Source organism: Vitis vinifera, chromosome 11 (assembly GCF_030704535.1).
Source record: "Vitis vinifera cultivar Pinot Noir 40024 chromosome 11, ASM3070453v1".
Taxonomy (NCBI): domain Eukaryota; kingdom Viridiplantae; phylum Streptophyta; class Magnoliopsida; order Vitales; family Vitaceae; genus Vitis; species Vitis vinifera.
This window is the reverse complement of record NC_081815.1, coordinates 2732185-2754584: the sequence shown is the minus strand read 5'-3', so window position 1 is coordinate 2754584 and position 22400 is coordinate 2732185. Positions and strand designations below refer to the sequence as shown.

Genomic DNA, 22400 nt, shown 5'->3' with positions numbered 1-22400 from the left:
GTTTAAGAAAATTTACTTAAAACTAATTTTAAATCATTAAATTGATATATTTATTATTATAAATTATAATTAGGGTAAAAGAGGTTGAATAAGAGTGCGTTTAGTAATGATTTTATAAAATATTTTTAACATTTTTAACACTTAAATGATACAAATTTTAAAGTGTTAAAAAGTTTGAAAACATTTTTTAAAATCATTATCAAACGGGCTTTAATAGTAGATGTTGTATAATAATAAAAGAGATTCTGAAGGTAATTGTGACAAATAAGATAAAAAGTAAAATAAATATTTAGACGAATAAGTTAATTGTGTTTATTTTATTACTTAAAGTAGTTTTTAATTTTAAGTTATACTTTAAGTTATTTTACCAAACATATTCAATTTACTTAATGACTTAAATTAAGTTATTAAGTTGATTTACCAAACACCTAGATTTTAAATTAATTTTAGTATGTTTTATACATTTATTTTTAATCTATACACTAATATTATTACATTTATTCTACATGAATATAATTTAAAGTTTATTATTTATATAATTTTGACAAATATATATTATTAAAATAGTGTATTTAAGGGCTTATTTCATTTACGCTCTTTTAATTTCACTTTCTTTCCTTTAAGTTTTTATTATATACACTTGACTCTTATTGATTCAAAATTTCATCAAATACCTTTTATTTTATTTTTATTTGTTATTTTCACTTACCTGTCGTATCTCTCAAAATAAAAAAAGTATTTGATAAAATACCTATATATTTAACCAACGAAGAAGAAATTTAAAAAGTGTTGAATAAACACAAGTTAGTTTTTCTGGGTAAGGTAGAGTTGAATTGAAAGTTTTAATTGAGCCAAAATGTTATAATTAATTTAAAAAAAAATTAAATTGAGAATTTAGAAAAAAATCTAAATAATAAAGATAATTTGGAAATTAATTTTAAATTGAGGATTTAAGATTAAGAAATTTAAAAAAAAAAATTAGATGCTATACAATAAGTTTTTAGGGTAAAGTGGACAAGTAAATTTATGTATAATCTTAAATCCCATTACAGTACATTGTAGATTTATCGATCTCTATTATCTTTACAGCTAATATAAGGATTTTTCATTTAAAATTTTGTATATATAACTTTCTCAATCTTTGATTATTTTGATTTTTCCTACTATCTCCAAAATTTGATTTTTTCTAATATTTTCAAATTTTGATTTGATTATTTTATTCAACTCTTATATCGTGACCTTTAAAAATACCAATATTACCCCATTAAATGTAGGGTAAATATCCATATTTTGAAATCATTGGATAAAAATACTCATTAAGAAAAGTAAATTACTAATATTATTTTTCTTAGAAGGTATATAACTTTCAAAACTTAAAATTAAAATATTCAAAATTAGGCATTTTTTGAGATTGTATTTCCTTTTTATTTTTTATTTTTTATTACAATACAACTACATATGAATTTATATAGGTTTTTTAAAACAATAAAAAAAAAGTTGAAATTATTAATAATAACGGAATCGAGGTAGACAATCAATCATTTGAAATGAAAATAATGAATGAAAGTTGGGTTGAGGTTATCCGCCGCCATCAATTATCACTGGCCCCACCTACCACTTAATTAGATTTTATTTATAAATTTATTTATTTTATTAAAAACTAAGGATTTATTTATTTATTATATGATATTTAAAAGTTAAAAAAATACAAAACCATATAAAATCAAATTGAAAAAGTACATCCCAACTAAAAATCTTTGGCTATAGCATAAGATTGGAAACCTTTTAAAATAATCTTTTCCCAAAAAAAATAAAAAAAATAAAATTGCACCCCACTTTGTATGGATAGATGTTTGCATGGTATGAATGGCCTAGTCTGTCAAATATTTTTGGCTTCCATTTTTATTGGTTGGAGAAAGGGGACGTTGTACCAATGCAAGTCAACCCATAGAAGAAATTGCCTTTTTTGGGAAGTGGTAGTTGGGTTGTATGGCTAAATCTTAATGGTTACAAAAGGGACGTTTAGATATTACAACTCAAATCAACAAGCAAATCTCAAAATTATTAAGTTATATTTAGTTGTCAGGAAGTCGGGAAAAAAAATTGTTAAGAAAAATGATTTATTCTCTCATATTATAAGTAGAAGAATTAAATAAGTGAAAAAAAATTTAAAATAGTGATATCGATTCAAATATCAAATATGATAAAAAAACTTCTAATCAATGTAAATTAGATAAGATGATTTTTTTTTTGGAAATTATTCAAGATAAGAAGGGAATAAATATAGTCAATAATTTTAAGAGGTATTTTTAATGTTTAACTTTTTATACTTTAAATATTAAAAATATTTTCTAAAATAGTTATGATAACCTACTCTAAATTTAGATTTCTCTCCTTAATTTATTCGATAGAGGATAATTTTATGGATTTAAACGGATAAGGATTAATGTATATTAAATTAAATTCCTATTATATATGAAAAGTCGGTCAATGCTTCTTATCCATATCCAAGAAATGCCGTGTGAATGGTTGAATTCACTCAATCAGATGAGTTGGAAATTCAATCTCAATCGTCTTATATCTGTAGAATAATGGGGGGAATTCTCTTTCTATATACCCTCGATTTAGTTGGATCAAAAAAGTAAAAAAATAAAAACCCAAATCAAATATTTCTAGTGAAGAAAAACCCATCTGATATAAATTCAATTTCTAGCAAATTACCATGGAAAGGAAAGGTATGATGGGAAAGAAGGTACCAAGAGTTTTGGAAAACTAAGGGATTAGAATCAGATAGGCTATAGAGGGGTAAAGGCCAATAGCCAAGCCAAAAGCCAAAAGCCAAAAGCCTAAAGCCTAAATATCCGTTTTCTTATTTAAGAATTCTTTGACCAGAAGAGGAAAGCTTGATGTATGCATCTCAGGATTTCAATAAAGGGATTGGGTGACTCGGGAAAAAAATCAATAGAAAGACAAAAAGTCCAAGACTCCAATCAAGTCTCAATCTGGTATTTTCATTTAGGAATTATTTAGTACATAGAGAGGTGTGTGATACAATTACTTTAAGACCAATTTGCGTTGAGGGTCGTTTGTTTGAGTGCGGCATTATTGGGTAGTTGACCTTTGGCCTATTTTTTGCAATTTCCAATTTTCCATGCCCATCCCTGCAAAGGCTTGGCCCGCTTGGGTTGTTTTTTCTTTTGAGGCTGCAGTATAAAGGGAAGTGAATGTTCAGAAGTTTAGTCAGATTTTTTTGTTTTTCTTGACTTCAGAGGGGAAGAAGAAAGAGAAAGGAGGAGAGGAGAGAGTTGAGGAGCAATGGCAGGCGGTGCATTTGAGGATACAGAGGCTGCAAAAAGGGCCCATCTCTATGAGTATAAGATTACAGGCTATTTCATCTTTTCTTGCATTGTTGCAGCTTCTGGGGGAGCTCTTTTTGGATATGATCTTGGTGTTTCTGGTGAGTTTTTTTTTGTTTATTCCTTTTTATTGCTTCAATTGTGGAGTTTGGCCTCCTGTTTGATCTGGGTTTTTTTTAGGTATGTGTTGTGTTAGGAATGAGATTTACCTCAATTTTTGTAACCTGATCCGATAATAGTGGTAGAAATGAAAAGCAGAACAGAAAGTATCAAAGTAAATGAAAGTGAAAAAGGAGAAGAAACAGAAGCATTTTCTGAGATTTATTCATATTGTTTGGTGGGAAGTGAACAATAAGATTCTTTTTTCTCTCCCTTCTTTCTGAGAATAAAGTCATGAAAAGATGACTTTCATGTTCTGAATAGACAACAGAGATCTTCTCAGAAACTCCTCTTTCAGTTTCTATAGATAAATTTCCTAACTTTTCTTGCCTCCTCTCACTGTATTATTGGATGTGACCAGGATCCTTTTGTCAGTTGAATTTGTTCTTTCTTTGCATATCAATGGAGATTAGGACTTTGACCCACATTATCTAGTACCAAATACTTATAAAGGGGTTTGTTTAAGAACAAAAACTGATCAGACTTTCTACCCTGGTTCCAGGTGGGGTGACTTCCATGGATGATTTCTTGAAGCGCTTCTTTCCAAAAGTGTACAGGAGGAAGCAAGAACATCTCAAAGAGACAGATTACTGTAAATATGAGAGCCAGATCCTTACACTCTTCACATCTTCTTTATACTTTGCTGGCCTTGTTTCCACCTTTGCTGCTTCCCATGTGACCAGAAAAAAAGGCAGGAAAGCCTCAATACTTGTTGGGTCCATTAGCTTCTTTTTAGGAGCAGTCCTCAATGCTGCTGCAGTGAACATTGCTATGCTGATCATTGGAAGAATTCTCCTTGGGGTAGGCATTGGATTTGGTAACCAGGTAAGCTCAACGCCCCCAGACTAAAATCTTTTTTAAATCCTTCTTTGGAAGCAAGCTAATAGAAGCTTTCTCATTGGCTTCTGTGCTCTTGTTCTTATGCCACAGGCGGTTCCTCTGTATCTTTCAGAAATGTCACCTGCTAAAATCCGAGGAGCAGTGAACCAGCTTTTCCAACTATCAACCTGCTTAGGGATCTTAGTAGCCAATTTTATAAATTATGAAACTGATAAATTGCATCCATGGGGTTGGAGATTATCTCTTGGTTTAGCCACAGTCCCTGCAACTGTAATGTTTCTTGGGGGTCTTGCTCTTCCTGAGACCCCAAACAGTCTTGTAGAGCAAGGCAAATTTGAAGAAGCAAGAAAGGTATTGGAGAAAGTCAGAGGAACATCGAAAATTGAAGCCGAGTTTGCTGATCTTGTTGATGCGAGCAAAGCAGCACAAGCCATAAAGCATCCGTTCAGGAACCTCCTGAAGCGAAGAAATCGTCCCCAGTTGATAATAGGGGCTTTGGGAATCCCAGCTTTTCAGCAGCTCACTGGCATGAACTCCATTCTCTTCTATGCTCCTGTGATATTTCAGAGCTTGGGTTTCGGTTCTAATGCATCTCTGTATTCATCTCTAATAACCAGTGGAGCACTGGTTCTTGCTTCATTAATATCAATGGCATTTGTAGATAGGTGGGGTAGAAGAAAGTTCTTTTTGGAGGCAGGTTGTGAAATGATATGCTATATGGTAAGTGGAATTCTAGTTTTCCTCCCCTGATTCTCTTCTAACAAACTGTACGGTTGCATTATTTACTTGGGTGTCTGATCCGCAGGTGGCTGTGGCCATTACTCTGGCCCTGGAGTTTGGACAAGGAAAAACGCTTCCCAAAGGAACTAGCTACTTCTTAGTGATCATAATCTCTCTCTTTGTGTTGGCTTATGGAAGGTCTTGGGGCCCTCTGGGGTGGCTGGTCCCTAGCGAGCTCTTCCCCTTGGAGACCAGGTCAGCTGGGCAGAGTATGGTGGTCTGTGTCAATCTCTTCTTCACAGCTCTCATTGCTCAGTGTTTCCTGGTGTCTCTATGTCACCTCCGATATGGGATTTTCTTGGTCTTTGCTGGCTTAATTATCATAATGAGCTGCTTCATTTACTTCCTCCTGCCAGAAACAAAGCAGGTTCCAATTGAAGAGGTATGTTACCTCTGGTCCAAGCACCCAATCTGGAAGAAAATAGTAGGGGATGAGCCACGGACCGAAGGCAAGTCAGCTGAGAATTAAGGACTACTCTATTGAAATCCTCAAGTGGAGACTGGGGAGAGCCCTTCTATAGATTATTATTGGGTTTATGAACACATTTTTTGTTCAATAGTTTTAGGAAATGTTTCACTTTCTGCAGCAGTATAAACAAAGAATTTCCAATAATTGTAATCAGTATGACATGCACTACTTTCAGTTTCAATGGAATCCAATACATTATGCAAAAATACATTGGAAACACAAATGTCAAGAATGTACAAAAAGGCTGGGTTGGAGCGATTAACACCACATAAGACAGCCCTATTATATAAGAAAAATGATGCATTCATCTCAGAGTTCCAGTGACCATTAAGCCAATAGTTTTGCAAGTTCATCCACTCCAAGGGTTCCCCGTGTTCCTACACCTGGATAATCTACATCTAGATAACCTTCTTTGAAATCTTTGGCTATTTGATTTCTAGAACTTTTGCTCTGGCTTCTACCCTTCTCTGGAGCTGTTACAATTTTGCCCACCACTAGGTCTCTGGGTTCTTCTTTCTCACACTTCTGAACTGCTGCTTTCCTAGGCCTCCTAAAAACAGGCCCTGGTGGAGCATCCTTAGAAAAGGCAACTGTCTTTCCATAAACAATGTCAGCATCACAACTATCACCATCTAAAACAACCGCGCTCCCACTATCAACAGCTTGCTTCAAGAGTAAAAGAAGCCCCCCAGTACAGGGCGCACTCGATCCTGTCATCTTACCACAATCCTGTGAGGCTTTGGGAATGTCTTGCAGTTTGTCCATGTCATGAGTTACAGCATCCATCAACTCGTTTTTAATGCTTCCATTTTCCAGCATAGTGTCAAGTTCCACTGGCATCGCTGCTGATTCATCATCAGCATGATGTGCATTATCCAATTTGGTCAATATAATCTCTGATTCATTGGTACCACCAGTGTCATCTGAAACGGTGTCCCAATTGTATGCAGTTTTCACCAGTTGAGTAGCTGCAAATGGCTTATCATTTCCTTCAAAGGAGAGGATATCATTTCCTTTTGAGGACAAATCCTCTGTTTTGTCCATAGCAACATCTTCATTAATCACAGGGGATGCGATTGTGTCAAGCATGTCGAGACTTGTATCCTTAACTGAGATCTTTGAAGAACATGATGCTGATAATTCTTGACCTTCAAAAGGTGGTGGAATGGAAGCTTCACTATTATTGTCAGACTCCTTAGCTTCCTTGCAACCATCTTCTGGTTTTGGATGCAAGAACTTCCAATCGCTTCCTCTCCACATAAGTATATGCTCATGCTCAAATGAGATTAGCACACATGGGACAAGGTCCTGCAATTAAAGAATTGAAGGAATTGTTTTTAGAATATAATTTTAGTATAAATGTGATGATACAAGAATGAACCTCATAAAAATAAATTTACCGGACCTTGAGTTTGGCACCTATTTTTCTGTAGTCACTTGCATTCAATCCTTGACAATTTATTCGGACCAACTCACATTCTTCAAATGCCTCTCTCACATTATTTACCAAGTCTGTGTATACACCATTTTTTGCTGCATGACACAGGAAAGGTTGGATTATAATTTTTCTTGCCAACAAAAAATGAAACACTTTTTCGTTTTCTATAATATAAATCAACTGAAGCACATAGCTGTAAATGGGTTACCAAGCTTGCATATAGGGATAAGTTTCCGTCCTTTCTTGCGCATTGCACCAGCTTCTTCAAGTGTTAGACCCTCTGGAGCCCTTTGAACCAACCTTGGATATACAGGAGTAACAGGTTTCCACAACATTAGAGGAAATCGCGGGCGATTTCTATAGTTGTAATTTCTGCCACGGAAAAGGAATAGTACCCCACCTTTACCATAAATGACCTTCCCTCCTGTTTTCTCCTGTCAATTTACAAATAATTAGGGATATGAAGTCTTCTCTCAATGAAGTGTAGTACAAATAATAATGTTTATATTTTCCTCTTTTTTTTTCTTTCCAAATAATTAGGATGGTACAAAATGAGCCCCAAAAAGGGGGCTCGTTACACCCTAAGTACCACCCGAACATGAAGGAAATCTACCAAAGAAAGACTTCCATTTCCTATGAATCCATTGGATCATTCTAACAAAAAATTCATAAAATTTTTTTCAACTACAATTTGACCGATCGAAGCCACACAAATTAATAAATGGTTGAATGATACTTCTTTCTGTTCATACAAACAACACTAATTGGCTAATATCCTACTTTCTTCCATAAGTTCATCCAAAGTAAGAATCTTTTCCCAAACTACTTTTGAAACCAAGAAATCAACTTTGGAAAGAACAAGTGACCCCAAACCCTTCTATCCGTGAAACAGATGCTATGGGCCAAAAGCAGGGCCCTATGGCATATTTCCATACTATTTTATCCTCCTTATCTACATGCACAATCACATTCTGAAACAAGACAAAAAGAATTCCCCTATTCCCAATTCGCAATCATGAAATGCTTAGATAGACCTTGGATTCCAATAGCCTCAAGTCACCTTCCACATACTAATAATCTGCCACCATGGAATCTTTGTTAACTGACATGTAGAAAAGATCCGAAAAACAATCCCTAATAGCAGAATCTCCACACGAGTTACCACACACACTAATTATCACACAAGATGCAATATTCAACACAGCTCAAAGATAAAATATATCCTGCATATGTTTCAGTGAACAATTATTCTACATCTCATCATTAGTTCATAACTGAGACAAACATTTTAAAGGAACATATTACAATGCCTCAGAATGGTAAAAGGACAAACTAATATTCTCCCAACTCAGTCATTTTAAATGATTGATCAAGAATTTTATTTGGCTATCATTTCAGCCACACATGCCACATCTACCACACCAAAGTATGTAATTCTACACAGATCAACAACATAGTCAATGATAACACATTTAGCATTTGCTTTTAGTGAACATTCTCATCCTAAAAAAAACTGATACAAGTTAAGAATTCCCTAGTTCCATAAGAATTTTCTTGCCCCAAGATAATGAAAGGCGCCCTGATTCTCCAAAAGTCCTGAAAGAATTAGGAGCAAGGATTTGAATGATGTAAATGGTATTATTTCACAACTCCCCACATACAATAACAAATATTACCTACTAGATAAACAAAATGTTAACCAAAATGAAGTTGTAAAAACATGAGAGCACATAATAAAACAGGATAGCCAAAACCTCAGAAAAAGAATATGGGGTAGACCAACCTCCAGCTGTTGGCGCACGTTATCCATGTCAACTGTACACACACCTTTGCATTTTATCTTGCATACCCTCCGCCGTTTCCAGTGAGCATGGATGTTGTCCAACATATTATGTGTCAAGCCATCTCTACCTAAAAAGAAAATATTCAACCATAAATAATTAAAATTACCATGAGTATCAAGTATCATCCTCAATCATCCATAATGCAGAACCCTAATGTGTTTTCTTCTATTTTCTCATTCTTTCTGAGAACCAAATGGAGCCCTAAAGTATTCTTGAGAACCCCACAGAGCCTTGAAGTGTAATAAAGAAAGAAGTCCAGAATTTCTAAAACAAGGTCCTAGTTAGCCCATGGTTCAACAAACTAGTAAATAACATAATCAGACCTCTCAATTTTTGTGGGAACCACAACTATAAGAATTGAGTTTCATCATTTTCTTTCCTTTTCCTCTCAATTTTCAGCAACCAAACAGAGGGTTAAATTATAAGAAAAAGAGAAACTAAAATGCAAAAAATGTAGAAGTAATCATTACATAATTCAAAGTTATTCACAAATCAATGAATTCAAAGACAGCCACAGTCAACTTACTCTAGTCATCAAAATTCAAAAAGCTACGAACAGAATGAGTGAATTCAAGCATTGCCACATTCAATTCCCTAATGTGCCTATTCGACCAAAAAAAACCAAAATAGAAAAGATACAACCAAAACCAACGAAAATTCAAGCATACCCATATTCAATTGCCTCTTTGATTTCACACACCCCTGGACCAACTCTTTGATCTCCTCCTCTGTCAATGGTTCCCCCAATATCTCCTCCCTTGACCTCACATATCTTGGACCGGATCCAGGCAAGAAGGGCCCTGGCGCCTGCACTGGCTTAACCCTTTTTTTACCGGGCGGTGGCAGCTGAAAAGAATCAAATTCTTTCAATTTCTTCTTGCTCGGCGGAAGAGGCGCTCGGCCGGTCCAGGGCCGCGGCATTGTGTCAGGACCGAAGGGCAAAAAAGGCGGCTCGCGCAAAGCTATCGGCTTTACCTTTGGGGTTTCAGTGTAACTGTATCTCAGTTCAAATGGAACACCAGGAACCATGTACGAAACTCCATCCTCCCCTATAGAAATGCCGCGTTTCGCTTCGGGGGAGATATTAGGGCCTGGAAGCTTCGTTCTTCTTGAAATTTGACGAAAGGCGGGGTGCGATGTTTTAGAATTTTTGGAGTACTTGGAGGATTTTCCGGGAATCGAAGGTTTTGAGGGAGAAGACGGAGTTCCCGTGGACTTGAAGGTTCCGGCGGCGGCGGCTTCTTTGGAAGTACCGGCATCATCAATATCGGCGATTCTAGTGGCGGAATCAAAACGCCGTTCCCGGCGAATATTGTCTTCAATTTCTTTCTGAGCGCGTTCTCGGAGGGTGAACCTCTCGGCGTTGGCATTGTTCCACCGGGAAAACCGAACCTCGGAAGCTGGCCGGTGAGATGGGTTCGATGGGGCCAAAATTGGAAATGGAATTAGGGTTTTGAGCGCCATTTTTCAAGAAGGTTTTGGGAGAACTCTATTCATCCATGCGAAAACGAGAAGAGATTGGAGGACCTAGGAGAAGGAAATAAGAGTAGTTTCAGACAATTAAAACGACGTCGTAAATCGGGCAGCCTCTTTATATTAATTTTAGGGTCTCCAAAACGGCGTCGTATTATTGATGGGGCGGGTATTTCCGTTATTTCCTTATGATTGAAGGGCAATCTTATTCACTGCACTGAAGCTGGAGCTAGTGTTCCAACTTCCAAGCACTGACCGACCCCAAAATGCTTCAGAATGATCTACGGAGAGCGTGAACAGGTACTACTCGTACCAGTTTTCTTCCATCTTCTTGTATCATCCGTTTGATTCTCGAGAAAAAATGGCTGGGCAAGAGTGGAAATTTTGGAAGCCCATTGCAGGTTCTGGGATTGGTGTAGCAGTGACAAGATTCCAAATTTTCTTCTCTTTTCCCTGCACTTTCTCAGCAACCAAATGGAACCTTATGATTTTCAAAATTAAATGATTTGATTTCCTTACTTGTTAATTCTTGATGCTGGATATTATACTTCATAAAAATCATTTTTTTTTCTTTTTTCTTTTTTTAAATTGATAATGAGATGCCCTTGTATATTTGTGGGAAAAGGTTTGGTCAACAGTTAATTTAGATCCTGTTTGTTTAGAATTTTGGAAGTTTTTTCTTACCTTCTGAAGTTGACATTCCGCAATTTTCTTGCTTTAGAAAGCAAGAAACTACTGAAATACTACCCACGGGTGCTTGTCTCTGTAAATGCAGAAATTTCATCTGAGTCTAGCATTTCCAGTGTGATAATTCATTTCTCTTTTCTCAGACAAAGATGTAACTTTATTTAAGATTGCCTTTCCAGATGCAGGCTAACACGATTAGAGTGATGACCAGATTGTACCTGATGTAATTGGTTATTTGTTGCCATTTTATGATATGGATATGACAGCTCTATTCATGAAGTTATGTCATGTTGAGTCCAGAAGACTTCTCTTCATTGTGGGCCTAGTGGTTGCTTCTGTAATTGTGTTTCAGGTTTTTGAACTTCCCAGTATGAATACCTTGACTCTATCACCTACTGTAAAGGGTTCAGTATCTATGATGGTTGGCGATGCCACCATTTTGAAGAACTCAATATCGGCTAATTCTTATGTAATTCGCACAGTGGTGAATAATAGTGATGCTTCTGATTTGGAGGATGAAGCAGACATGGACTATCATCTTGCATCAGATGATGACGGAGACCTTGATTATTCTGTTGAAATGCACAAAGAGAAAAACTCAGACAATGAGTTTATTCTTGAGAAGGGTGTAGGACTTGATAAGAGCATGACAGTGAGAAATGTCAGACATACAGATAATAGTCCTAAAGAAAAGGCAATAGAATTCAGGCATGGTCCTCTAGAGCATTTGAAAATATCAGACAACAATTTCAAGATAGATGATGACCGAAAGGCGAGCACCAGTTTAACAATAGGGGAAGGTAGCAATCGGGATGGTCTTGTGTCCCTGCCACTTGTGTCACCAGGAATTTCTTCAAAGGGTACGAGAAACCTGGATGCAGATTCTAGAACTTCTGATTTATCCACAGTGAGCAATGTTAAACATGTCATGGAAGCCGAAAAGGACAAAAATACCAATCTATTGCAAACTGTTTCAGTTCCTTTGGACAATAATTATACAATTGCAGACATCTCTATTACTAGAAGGAGGGGGATGAAGCCAACAACCATATCCAAGATGAATTTGTTATTGCTTCAGAGTGCTGTTTCTTCTTATTCAATGGTATGGATTTGAACTTAAAGGTTTCAATCTGAACAACCAATAATCAGATTTAAGTTATTCTTTTATCCGTTACAGAGGCCACGGTGGTCTTCTCCACGTGATCGGGAGCTTCTATCTGCAAGATCAGAAATCCAGAATGCTCCAGTCATAAGGAACACTCCGGGACTTTATGCTTCTGTCTACCGAAATGTTTCCATGTTTAAAAGGTGAGCCTATTCAAAGCTTTATGTGTTGAATGTTGAACGCTTAATGTTAAAATCAGTGTTGTCATGGTCACCTGGTGCTTCCATTGTAAGAGACAATCCAGGACCTAAGCTTCCCTTTTCCAAAATGTTTTCATGTTTAAAGGAGAGCCTAGTTGAATGTTTATATGTTTAAATATTTGGTACTTCTTATTGGAAACTGTGGTATTATCATCACTTGCTAACTAATAAAGATCTTTTACTATACAAGTCGTAATTTGGTTGTAATGATACTCTTTATTCATAGTTTAACTTGCTAATATATATGCGGATATGAAGATTTAACTCATAAGTATTGCTTTGGTATTTGGAGTTCTTTTAGTTAATTGATTATGAGATAGGCCCTGGACACTTCTGACTCTGTCCTGCTCCTTCACTATCCCACCCATAGGAAGGAAGACACGCTGTGCATCTGCATGTGTTTTCTTCAGGAGTCAAATCCCTGGTCTTTCAGAAAATAACCCTTGTCCCAGTACCGAGCTAAGGCTATGTACACATAGACTTTCAATTAAAGCTTCCATCTTATCACATTTGCAGGAGTTATGAACTGATGGAACGGGTGCTCAAAATTTATATTTATAGAGAAGGAGAAAAGCCTATATTCCATCAGCCACGACTGAGAGGAATTTATGCCTCTGAAGGATGGTTCATGAAACTGATAGAGGGGAACAAACGGTTTGTGGTCAGGGACCCCAGAAAAGCTCACTTGTTCTACGTACCCTTCAGTTCAAAAATGCTGAGGACTGTGTTTTATGAACAAAATTCCTCCACTCCAAGGGACCTAGAGAAATATTTCAAGAATTATGTAGGCTTGATTGCAGGAAAATATCGTTTCTGGAACAGAACTGGAGGAGCAGATCATTTAATCGTTGCTTGTCATGACTGGGTATGGTTCTCATGCATCATTCATCTTTATTTTTTGTCTTTTTTAGTCAAAACTTCTATATCAGGCCTTTTAGTTTATTATTTTTGAGCTCCTTTAGGCTTGGTATGGACAGAACCCTATCTATAGAACCATAAGCACCAATACCATTCGGATAAAGTCTCAGGCCATAACTATGCCACCCTTCATCTTTGTGGGTTATGATTTACTCAGTGATGTTTAAAGAATCAAACTTTTCTTGCAAATGCCCCTGGCATGCTTGCATGTGTTTTCCAAGAGAGAAGAGAAGAGGAACACTCAAAGCTGCCATCCATGGGCTAAATCTAAGCCAAATGCATAATGCTCTGCAGGAGGTGAATCAACTTATGACTTGGTAAGTGGAACATTTTCTAACAAAGGCTTCAATTCTCAGGCACCCCGGATCACAAGGCAATGCAGCTGGAATAGCATCAGAGCTCTTTGCAATTCAAATATTGCCAGTGGCTTCAAAATAGGCAAGGATACTACTCTTCCAGTGACATATATCCGTAAATCTGAGGACCCTCTAAAATATCTTGGAGGAAAACCTCCTTCACAGAGACCTATTCTGGCCTTCTTTGCTGGAAGCATGCATGGCTATCTCCGTCCAATCCTGCTACAGTACTGGGAGAATAAAGAACAAGACATCAAAATATTTGGTCCAATGTCTCGCGATGATGGAGGCAAAAGTAGATATCGGGATCACATGAAGAGCAGTAAGTATTGCATTTGTGCCAGGGGCTATGAAGTTCATACACCTCGAGTTGTTGAGGCCATTTTCTATGAGTGTGTGCCAGTGATCATATCTGACAATTATGTGCCTCCTTTCTTTGAGATATTGAACTGGGAAGCATTTGCAGTATTCATTCTAGAGAAAGATGTACCAAATTTGAGGAACATACTTCTCTCCATCCCAGAAGAGAAGTACCTCCAAATGCAGATGAGAGTAAAGATGGTGCAACAGCATTTTCTTTGGCACAAAAAGCCGGTAAAGTATGACTTATTTCACATGATACTTCACTCAGTTTGGTACAACCGAGTTTTTCAGGTAAAGCCCAAATAAGAGATAGAAGAAAGCTGATCAAATGTCACAAAGGAATGGTGTTATCCATCAACTGCAAACAATCAACCGGGAGATGGGAGGAGCAAGCAACCCAGAATTTTGCTGAAACATCATCTGTCATCCTGCCAATGTAAGTTGAATGAGGGTGGAGTAGTGTGTGTATAGCTGCTTGATTCACCAGATTCTGGTGATGGGCTTGTTTGTTCAAATGCTATATGAAAAATAAAGAAAGCATTCTGTATATGTGTGATATGCAAATGAATCCCTGCAGAGAACCCTCCTTACTGTCAAATTTATGCCTCCATCTTTCTTGCTTGATTGTTACTGCCTTGCTCTGAAGTTCAATCAATGTAGATGACAAACAGGTTTAGTGAACTTAAATCCAGACTAATGCTTCAATAATTCTAAAGCTAGATGCTGACCTTCTTTTGGTTGTGTTTGGTTAGAAAGAAAAAAATAATGGTAAGGAAAATGGTTTTCTTGTGTTTAGTTGTACTACAAAAAAATATGGAAGAAAATCAAATATAATTAAAATTAATTAGAAACTTATATATTTTCAAATTATTTTATCTTCGTACGGAAGAGTTAAAATAAATTAAATAGATTTAAAATAACATATAAAAATAATTTATTCACTTTAAATCAATTTTTATTTTCTTTTATTTTTTCTTTTCTTTTTAAGTTAGATCCCAAAAAGCATTAAATAAAGAAATATTAAAAAAATTATTTTTTTATATTTGATTATATTATGAAAAATATATATATATATAAAATTAAAATTATGTAGAGACGGATGTGTTTTTAAAATTATTTATTCTAAGAGTTAAAATAAGTTAAATGAGTTTAAAGGAATATATGAACTTTAAATTTATTTTTTATTTATTTTTATATTTTCTATATATATATATTTTTTTTTTTGTGGAATCATATGTCAGTGAAATTGTTGTAGAAGATGAAGAAAAAAAAAAGTTATTATGGACATGTTGGACAACTATTTTTGAAAAAACGTTTTATTCTTTAAAACAAAAAACTAAGAAAATATGTTTAATAATAAAAAATTATTTTTTATTTAATGTTCTTAAAAATAGAAAACAAGATAAACATTATTTAGTTGTTTTTAATTATTTTTTAAGAGCTATTTAAAAAAATAATTTTATAAACATATAAATAATTAAAAATAAAATATTAAACATCAAAATTATTTTTAAAACATATTTAAAGATATCAAAAATATTTTAAATTTTCAAACAACTTTTGTCCTATAAGATATTAAATAACAATTTTAAAAAATATTATAAAAAACTAATTTTCAAAATTACAAAACAATCCATATGCCTCCTCCACATCTACTACTGTTAGTGAGGTTAGCTGGAGCTTACTTTGACCTTTCTCAAGCTTGGTATTTATTGTGTTTTGAGCCAAGTCTGATATTCAAAAGGCAATAAGCTTGTGATGCAGGCTCCTCCATAGGATAGGTGGAGGTGCCAAAAGAAATGAAGTCAGTGTTATAACTTTAATACATGCTGGTGGGGTCCTCCAACGTGACATTACTTTTTTCAGCTCAAATGTTCACTCATATATTAAACAATCTTATCTTAATTTCCTCACCTACATCTATCAGTTTTTGTCCTCCTCCTTTTCATTTGTTCCCATGCATCAACTTAAATTCACCCCTGACTTTATACGGGGAAAATTCTAGAACTTATCGAACATGTAATTTGGGTAGTCGAAGGTATATGGTAAAAATTATATTGGTTCGACATAAATAATAATGCGCATATATATGAGACATAATTTGATTGGTGATATTTTTTTAATATATGAATATCGATTCGGTATTAATAAATGATCCGCCATATTAATATTATGCTATATATAAGGAAAATCGTATGTTATCGAATTTGTATCTATCAAAGATACGATTCCAATATTTGAAATTAAATATTCTTAATTATGGAAATAATAAATTCCTAGAAATTTTTTTTGGGTGGCATTCATGTAAAAAGGTAAATAAGAAGGGTATTTTCCAGGCTAGTTCAATACGACATCGTTTTGTTACCCAAACTCAAAGACACTAGCATTAACCAGCAATAGAAGTATATAGAACACGACCAGTGGAGTTTCAAACAACTCTTCCAAAGAGAAAAAATAAATGAAGAGAAAAATTGAAAAAGGCAAACATCACCCTTTTTTTTTTTTATCTTTATTTAAATATTATTATTTTATTATTAATAAAATTAATTAAGAAAGTAATGGGTATGATGAGAATCCTTTATTTATTTAATTATTTTTTCTTTAAAAAACAATTTTAATTTTTTTCTTTCTTTATTGAAAACGACAATATTTCTTCAGTGTTCAGATCCCTTTCAATTCCAGTAACCGATGCTCCTTGGTCTCAGTTTGGCTGCCTAGAAAGTGGAGGAAGACGAAAGGAGGGTCACATTTTCTGCTGCTTTGATGTCTACCAAACTGACCGGACAAGGTTTGAGTTTCCCTCTCTTTTCCTTTCTCAGCATCCGCACAGAGCTCAGTTTCTGTTTGAAAATTCTGTTGCTTTGTCTGATGAAATCACTGGGAGAATCACTCAGATTGTATGCTGATGTGTTGTAAAGCTAGTTAAGGTTTTGATGCATGTCCAAAGCTCATCGAGTATCCGCTTGTCACGCTCTGTTTATTTTTTACTTTTTTATTTTGTATATGAAACTTTAGAACAGAAGCGCTCTGTTTGGCAGCTGAAAAAGTGGAGGAAAGAGCAGAAAATAGAAGGAAAATTTTAAAAAACCTACTTTTTTGGTTTCTCTGACCGACAAAGCAACCAGAAAAATTAACTCAAGTTGATGTTGTGCAACTATTTGGATTAGTTAAGTGTTTCTTTAACTAGGAAGTGAACAGCTCAATGCCTATCATAAAAAAGAAAAGTGAACAGCTCAAAATACAAGATCTCAGTGTTGTTTCTAGTTCTACTTTCCTCCGTTCTTTCAGCAACCAAACAAAGTCCTAGGGTCTATGCTTGTCTACAATTACTAGATTTAATTATATAATATCACATATTTTGAGCTTTTGGATTATTCAACCCTAGGTTGAAGATTGATATTGCTTATTCAGGGTTAGTGATATTTGCTGGAAATGCTTTAGTCTAGAAGTTAGGTGGATGAAAATGTATGATCTGATTTTCAACAATCCAATTGTTATTATCATTTTTCTTCAAATGTTTAACTTTGTGGGTTGTAAGGTTGTGTCTTTGAACTTATGCTGCTCTTGTCTGCTTCATTTGCACCAACTTCTTCTTTCTTCTTTCTATTTTTAGTTTTATATTGTTCCAATCAGTGGTTCTTGCATTTCATTGCACTTCATATGAGTGCTTTAAATCTTATATTTAGCTGTCTGGAATTTCTTTTTGGGTTGCCAACAATGTCAATGGTGCTTTATCTTTCTTGTGAACAACATTTACATTTTTTAAATGGAATTGTGTTGTAATTAAATTTAGAAATCTGGGTATTTATGCAGGACTGCCGAGAAATGTTTCTCTTTAGAAGATGATTGAATGAATTTACATGACGGGTAATGTTTGCAGATGGAGTGCACTCTTAAATTTCAAAAGTTCTGTCTGGTAGAAACCAGGAGATGGATTTTCATGGTGGGGTTAGTGGCAATTACTTATTTGTTGTGTCAATCCCTGTTGCTTCCATATGGAAATGCTCTTCTGTCTCTACTGCCTGATCGGGATGTTCCAATATATGACAATTTCAGCTCCCCAACTAGACAATCTTCTGTCAGGTCTTTTATGGTTAACAAGTCCCTTCTTTCCAATGCTTCAGACTTGACTGACACTTCACTGTTTGTTGAGGTGGTAGAAGATGTGGAGAAATCAAATGTTACGGTAGAATTTGGGGATGATAATGGAACAGAGGGAACAGATGAAGACATAGAAGATGGTCTTGCATTAGAGAGAGAAGACCTGGAAAACATTGTTGAATTCAATGAGGATGATAATGGACCAAAGGAAAAGGGTGGAGACACAGAGAATTTTGCCTCAGAGAGCAAAGGCATGGATCACGTTGTTGAATTTACTAAGGATAACAACATAAGTAAAGGTTTGCCATTTAAGAAAGTTGTAGATATGGATGGGATCTCTGCATTGGAATATGTCAACAATCAAGAAAATAGTTCAGATCTGAAAAAGGACAGTGAAATGAGACACATCGGCTCTGCAGTGCATATTGTGAAACCACCAAATGAGGGAATTTCAACAGACAATATTGTAAAAGCAGATGCAAGTCTAACACCAAGTACCCCTGGAAGTCTAGGTACTACTTTCAAATCCCATTTGCTTGCATCTCCTGGAGTAGATTCATTATTTAACACCACCTACATCGAAAAAATGGCATCAAATGGAAACGCCTCAAACCATTTGACCGCCACTGACATATCTTCTGTTGGAAAGCCAGAAAAAGAAATCCTTTCTAAGGATGAAAATCTTCTGGTGCTGCAGAGTGATCTTGCTGATTTAAACAATAATTCTGCAATGACAAGTAATCCTGGGAGGAAAAAGATGCAGAGTGAGATGCCTCCAAAATCAGTAACATCAATATATGATATGAACAGAAGATTAGTTCGGCACCGTGCTTCCTCACGTGCAATGGTACAAGTTTTTCATTTTTATAATTAAATTTTACCTTCAATGCTGTAGTTTTATTGGGAATTTTAACTTTATCATTGGAATTCAGAGACCTCGTTGGGCCTCCCCACGTGACCAGGAAATGCTGGCTGCAAAGTTACAGATTCAGAATGCTCCTAGAGTAAAGAATGATCCAGAACTTCATGCTCCTCTTTTTCGAAATGTTTCCATGTTTAAAAGGTAATCCTGATAAAATCATATACATAAATCTACATTGTTGTGAAAGTATACTTTTATTTTGCCATTTCATTCATGGGATTCTGGAACTCAGAAAGTTTTTATTTGACTGGCTTGCTTTGAGTTTTAATACTTGCTTGATTTCCAATTATGATGTGAAATTAATATCATTCCAGGCTGCTACTTATAATTTGAAAGTAGAGAAGAATGAAAATAGGAAGGAAGTGAAACTGTAGAAGAAATATACGAGTTACTCACTTTAAAGCTCATAAAATCGTGCTCGATCATTCTCATTGATAATAGTACTTGGTAATTCTGCTTGAAAAGAGTGGAATAATGCATGTATTGATTTTTCTGTTCTTGGTGAAACTTTCTTGCAGAAGCTTCGCCTATTCGACTCTAATCTGTCCAATAGAAAGAGCATTTCTTTTACCCATAAAAGAAAAAAGAAAGAGCATTTCTTCCGCTTATTTCTAATGAGTTTGTTTGTTATGGAGGCTTACTCCTTTGATGTCTGTGTTATGCTTGCTTTATTGTATTAGAGATACGTAAATGTATTTCATAGTCAACATCCATGTGTTGACACATTCAGAAGATGCTTCTAGAAACCAATAAGTAATCAACTAGGTTTTCCTATCTGTCAACACTTGGTAACTAACTTCTGGGCTTGAAAAAAATTTGCATATTAGGTATGATATAGATGTTTGACTTGCTAGATCCCTAAATGTTAAGATGTTGGAATTTAGGGATTGGGACACATATTGTTTGTAGTTGCTGATAACTTTATGATATAAAATATTATGGTATCGAGGAGTTGTATCCTTGAGACTCACAATCACCAATTGACATGCCTTATTCTCTGGCCACAATTAAAAAATAAGCTGGATGCATTCGAATGATCTTGGAGCTGATTAAACTCGAAGAAGGTCCTCCCATGATTAACACAACCAATGGTGGAAATTGATTTAGAAATTATTCTGTTCTTAATCTTCGCTTGAAGAATAGAACACGAAATAGTTGGATGGAGAAGATCATGCCATCTAAGAACTTAAGTCCTGTTTCTTTCAACATTTTCATAGATCTGCCTTCTAGCTGTATGAAAATACAGCTAAACAACTACTTATCACAAAAAAAAAATAAAAATAAAAATACAGCTAAACAACACTTTTCTGTTGACAAAGGGTTTCAATGTTAACTTCCATTTGGTTGCATTTGCAGAAGCTATGAACTCATGGAGCGCATCCTGAAAGTTTATGTCTACAAGGATGGAGAAAAACCCATCTTTCACCAACCAATACTCAAGGGACTATATGCCTCTGAGGGATGGTTTATGAAACTGATGGAGAGAAACAAGCATTTTGTTGTGAAGGACCCTCGACAGGCTCAGCTGTTTTATATGCCTTTTAGTTCACGGATGCTGGAGTACAAACTGTATGTACGGAACTCTCACAACCGGACCAATCTACGCCAATATTTGAAGCAGTATTCAGAAAAAATTGCTGCAAAATATCGTTTCTGGAATAGAACTGGTGGAGCAGATCACTTTCTTGTTGCTTGCCATGATTGGGTATGCTTTCTGCACATCTTTCTTTTTGGTCACTTTAGCTTGACTGGTTTTTGAGTATTTTATTATGTTAAAGACATTCAAATCATGTTTTAGAGTGGGTTTAGGTTTCATGCCTTGATACTGACAAAAAAGTCCTGTCGTATTATGCCATATCAGAACCATATCACGTTATCAAGTATGTTTTAATCATTTAAGTAAAAATGAATGGAAATTAGACAATCCAGTTGCTTTTTCTGGTTGAAAAAGAAAAACCTGATTTTTAGTGATGTTGTGTGGCCATGGTCTTTGTCAAAAGTATGCTAGTCTCACTTAGTTTGGACTTAATCTGATATGATGCGTTGGACCCTTGTAGGCTCCATACGAAACAAGACATCATATGGAACAATGCATCAAAGCCCTCTGCAATGCTGATGTAACTGCAGGCTTCAAAATAGGCAGGGATGTGTCTCTTCCAGAAACATATGTCCGTTCCGCAAGAAATCCTCTTCGAGATCTCGGAGGAAAACCTCCTTCTGAGAGGCACATTCTTGCCTTTTATGCTGGAAACATGCATGGATATTTACGACCAATCTTGCTGAAGTACTGGAAGGACAAAGACCCTGATATGAAGATCTATGGCCCAATGCCTCCTGGTGTTGCAAGCAAAATGAATTACATCCAGCACATGAAGAGCAGCAAGTTTTGCATCTGTCCCAAGGGTTACGAGGTCAACAGCCCACGGGTGGTTGAAGCCATCTTTTACGAGTGTGTGCCTGTGATCATATCTGACAATTTCGTGCCACCATTTTTCGATGTCTTAGATTGGGGAGCATTCTCAATAATACTGGCAGAGAAAGATATTCCCAACTTGAAAGATGTTCTCCTCTCGATACCAAATGATAAGTATCTTCAAATGCAGCTTGGGGTAAGGAAGGTTCAGAAGCATTTTCTGTGGCATGCCAAGCCCTTGAAGTATGATCTTTTCCACATGACCCTCCATTCAATTTGGTACAACAGAGTTTTCCAGGTAAAACCTAGATGATTTTAAGAGATCTTTTGATGGGCATATGAGATGAAGTTAAACATGAGGAGTAGAGACACAACTGCAAGCCTGCAGAGGAAAAACAAAAAGACTGCTGAATAAACCATTTGCCTCTCTTTATTGTCCTCTTTTCATGGTGTACAAAGAGGCTCTGTCTGGATGTGAGAATTAACATTATGTTAAGGCAATTTTCTCCTTCCCTTTTGTATATATGTTGTTGTACCATTTTCCTCTTGTAAGAAAGATTTAAGATTGTAGACTTCTATAAATAGAAAATCTAGAAATTCCTCAACATCTCCATCTAGTGTTTGATCAAGAACCCTATTTTGATTTCAAAAAACCTCATGTTTATACTTTGTATTCACCTTAAATATTCCATTTCAGGCTTGTCTTTCAGGGCTTGATTTGAGCCTTGCTGAACCATCACAAAACATCATCCTGAAAGCCTTTCATGCTCCAGTGTGCTTCCATGGAACAGGCTAAATCTATTTGAAGATTGTACAGGTGTTCTGGCAAATTGGGTAGTTATTAACAGCTGTTCTATGAATTTGGCATATCAAATACATGGCCTGAGTTTTTATACAAACACAAGTTCAAGACCAG

The 22400-nt window shown here is 35.5% G+C and overlaps 4 protein-coding genes across 6 annotated transcripts; 3 read left to right on the top strand and 1 right to left on the bottom strand.

Annotated features, from left to right (window-relative positions):
* The first annotated feature begins 2701 nt into the window (after positions 1-2701).
* On the top strand, positions 2702-5810 carry LOC100262713 (sugar transport protein 14). The gene is made up of 4 exons (XM_002283924.4): positions 2702-3457; positions 4018-4340; positions 4446-5075; positions 5161-5810. The coding sequence occupies exons 1-4, from the start codon at positions 3316-3318 to the stop codon at positions 5602-5604; spliced, it is 1539 nt and encodes a 512-aa protein (XP_002283960.1). The 5' UTR covers positions 2702-3315; the 3' UTR covers positions 5605-5810.
* On the bottom strand, positions 5728-10359 carry LOC100259402 (CRS2-associated factor 1, chloroplastic). Its single transcript, XM_002280575.5, has 5 exons — positions 9555-10359; positions 8826-8953; positions 7251-7476; positions 7010-7137; positions 5728-6912 (listed from the first exon to the last, which is right to left on the bottom strand). The coding sequence occupies exons 1-5, from the start codon at positions 10348-10350 to the stop codon at positions 5932-5934; spliced, it is 2259 nt and encodes a 752-aa protein (XP_002280611.1). The 5' UTR covers positions 10351-10359; the 3' UTR covers positions 5728-5931.
* Positions 10360-10565: 206 nt separating this feature from the next.
* Positions 10566-14678, top strand: LOC100264574 (probable glycosyltransferase At5g03795). The gene is made up of 5 exons (XM_002280559.5): positions 10566-10659; positions 11226-12148; positions 12224-12354; positions 12928-13276; positions 13686-14678. The coding sequence occupies exons 2-5, from the start codon at positions 11300-11302 to the stop codon at positions 14352-14354; spliced, it is 1998 nt and encodes a 665-aa protein (XP_002280595.2). The 5' UTR covers positions 10566-10659; positions 11226-11299; the 3' UTR covers positions 14355-14678.
* Positions 14384-22089, top strand: LOC100268163 (probable glycosyltransferase At3g07620). Of its 3 annotated transcripts, XM_059740677.1 has the most exons (7): positions 14384-14484; positions 16707-16836; positions 17929-18661; positions 18803-18996; positions 19082-19212; positions 20428-20776; positions 21129-22089. In XM_059740677.1, exons 3-7 carry the CDS (start codon positions 17929-17931, stop codon positions 21795-21797), a joined length of 2076 nt encoding a protein of 691 aa, XP_059596660.1. In that variant the 5' UTR covers positions 14384-14484; positions 16707-16836; the 3' UTR covers positions 21798-22089. The 3 variants fall into 3 exon arrangements, with proteins under 3 accessions (XP_059596660.1, XP_019078531.1, XP_002283936.2); XM_019222986.2 differs by having other exon boundaries at positions 17929-18996; XM_002283900.5 differs by having other exon boundaries at positions 17862-18996.
* The last annotated feature ends 311 nt before the right edge of the window (positions 22090-22400 follow it).

Bases quoted from the DNA above. Each gene is read 5' to 3' on its own strand.
- LOC100262713 (XM_002283924.4), top strand. From the start codon at position 3,316: ATGGCAGGCGGTGCATTTGAGGATACAGAGGCTGCAAAAAGGGCCCAT. The intron at 4,341-4,445 runs GTAAGCTCAACG...CTTATGCCACAG, and splicing joins GCATTGGATTTGGTAACCAG to GCGGTTCCTCTGTATCTTTC. The intron at 5,076-5,160 runs GTAAGTGGAATT...TCTGATCCGCAG, and splicing joins GTGAAATGATATGCTATATG to GTGGCTGTGGCCATTACTCT.
- LOC100259402 (XM_002280575.5), bottom strand. From the start codon at position 10,350: ATGGCGCTCAAAACCCTAATTCCATTTCCAATTTTGGCCCCATCGAAC. The intron at 7,138-7,250 runs GTAACCCATTTA...TGTGTCATGCAG, and splicing joins TATCCCTATATGCAAGCTTG to CAAAAAATGGTGTATACACA. The intron at 6,913-7,009 runs GTCCGGTAAATT...CTTTAATTGCAG, and splicing joins AAATAGGTGCCAAACTCAAG to GACCTTGTCCCATGTGTGCT.
- LOC100264574 (XM_002280559.5), top strand. From the start codon at position 11,300: ATGGATATGACAGCTCTATTCATGAAGTTATGTCATGTTGAGTCCAGA. The intron at 12,149-12,223 runs GTATGGATTTGA...TATCCGTTACAG, and splicing joins CTGTTTCTTCTTATTCAATG to AGGCCACGGTGGTCTTCTCC. The intron at 12,355-12,927 runs GTGAGCCTATTC...TCACATTTGCAG, and splicing joins AATGTTTCCATGTTTAAAAG to GAGTTATGAACTGATGGAAC.
- LOC100268163 (XM_019222986.2), top strand. From the start codon at position 17,929: ATGGAGTGCACTCTTAAATTTCAAAAGTTCTGTCTGGTAGAAACCAGG. The intron at 18,997-19,081 runs GTACAAGTTTTT...ATTGGAATTCAG, and splicing joins GTGCTTCCTCACGTGCAATG to AGACCTCGTTGGGCCTCCCC. The intron at 19,213-20,427 runs GTAATCCTGATA...TTGCATTTGCAG, and splicing joins AATGTTTCCATGTTTAAAAG to AAGCTATGAACTCATGGAGC.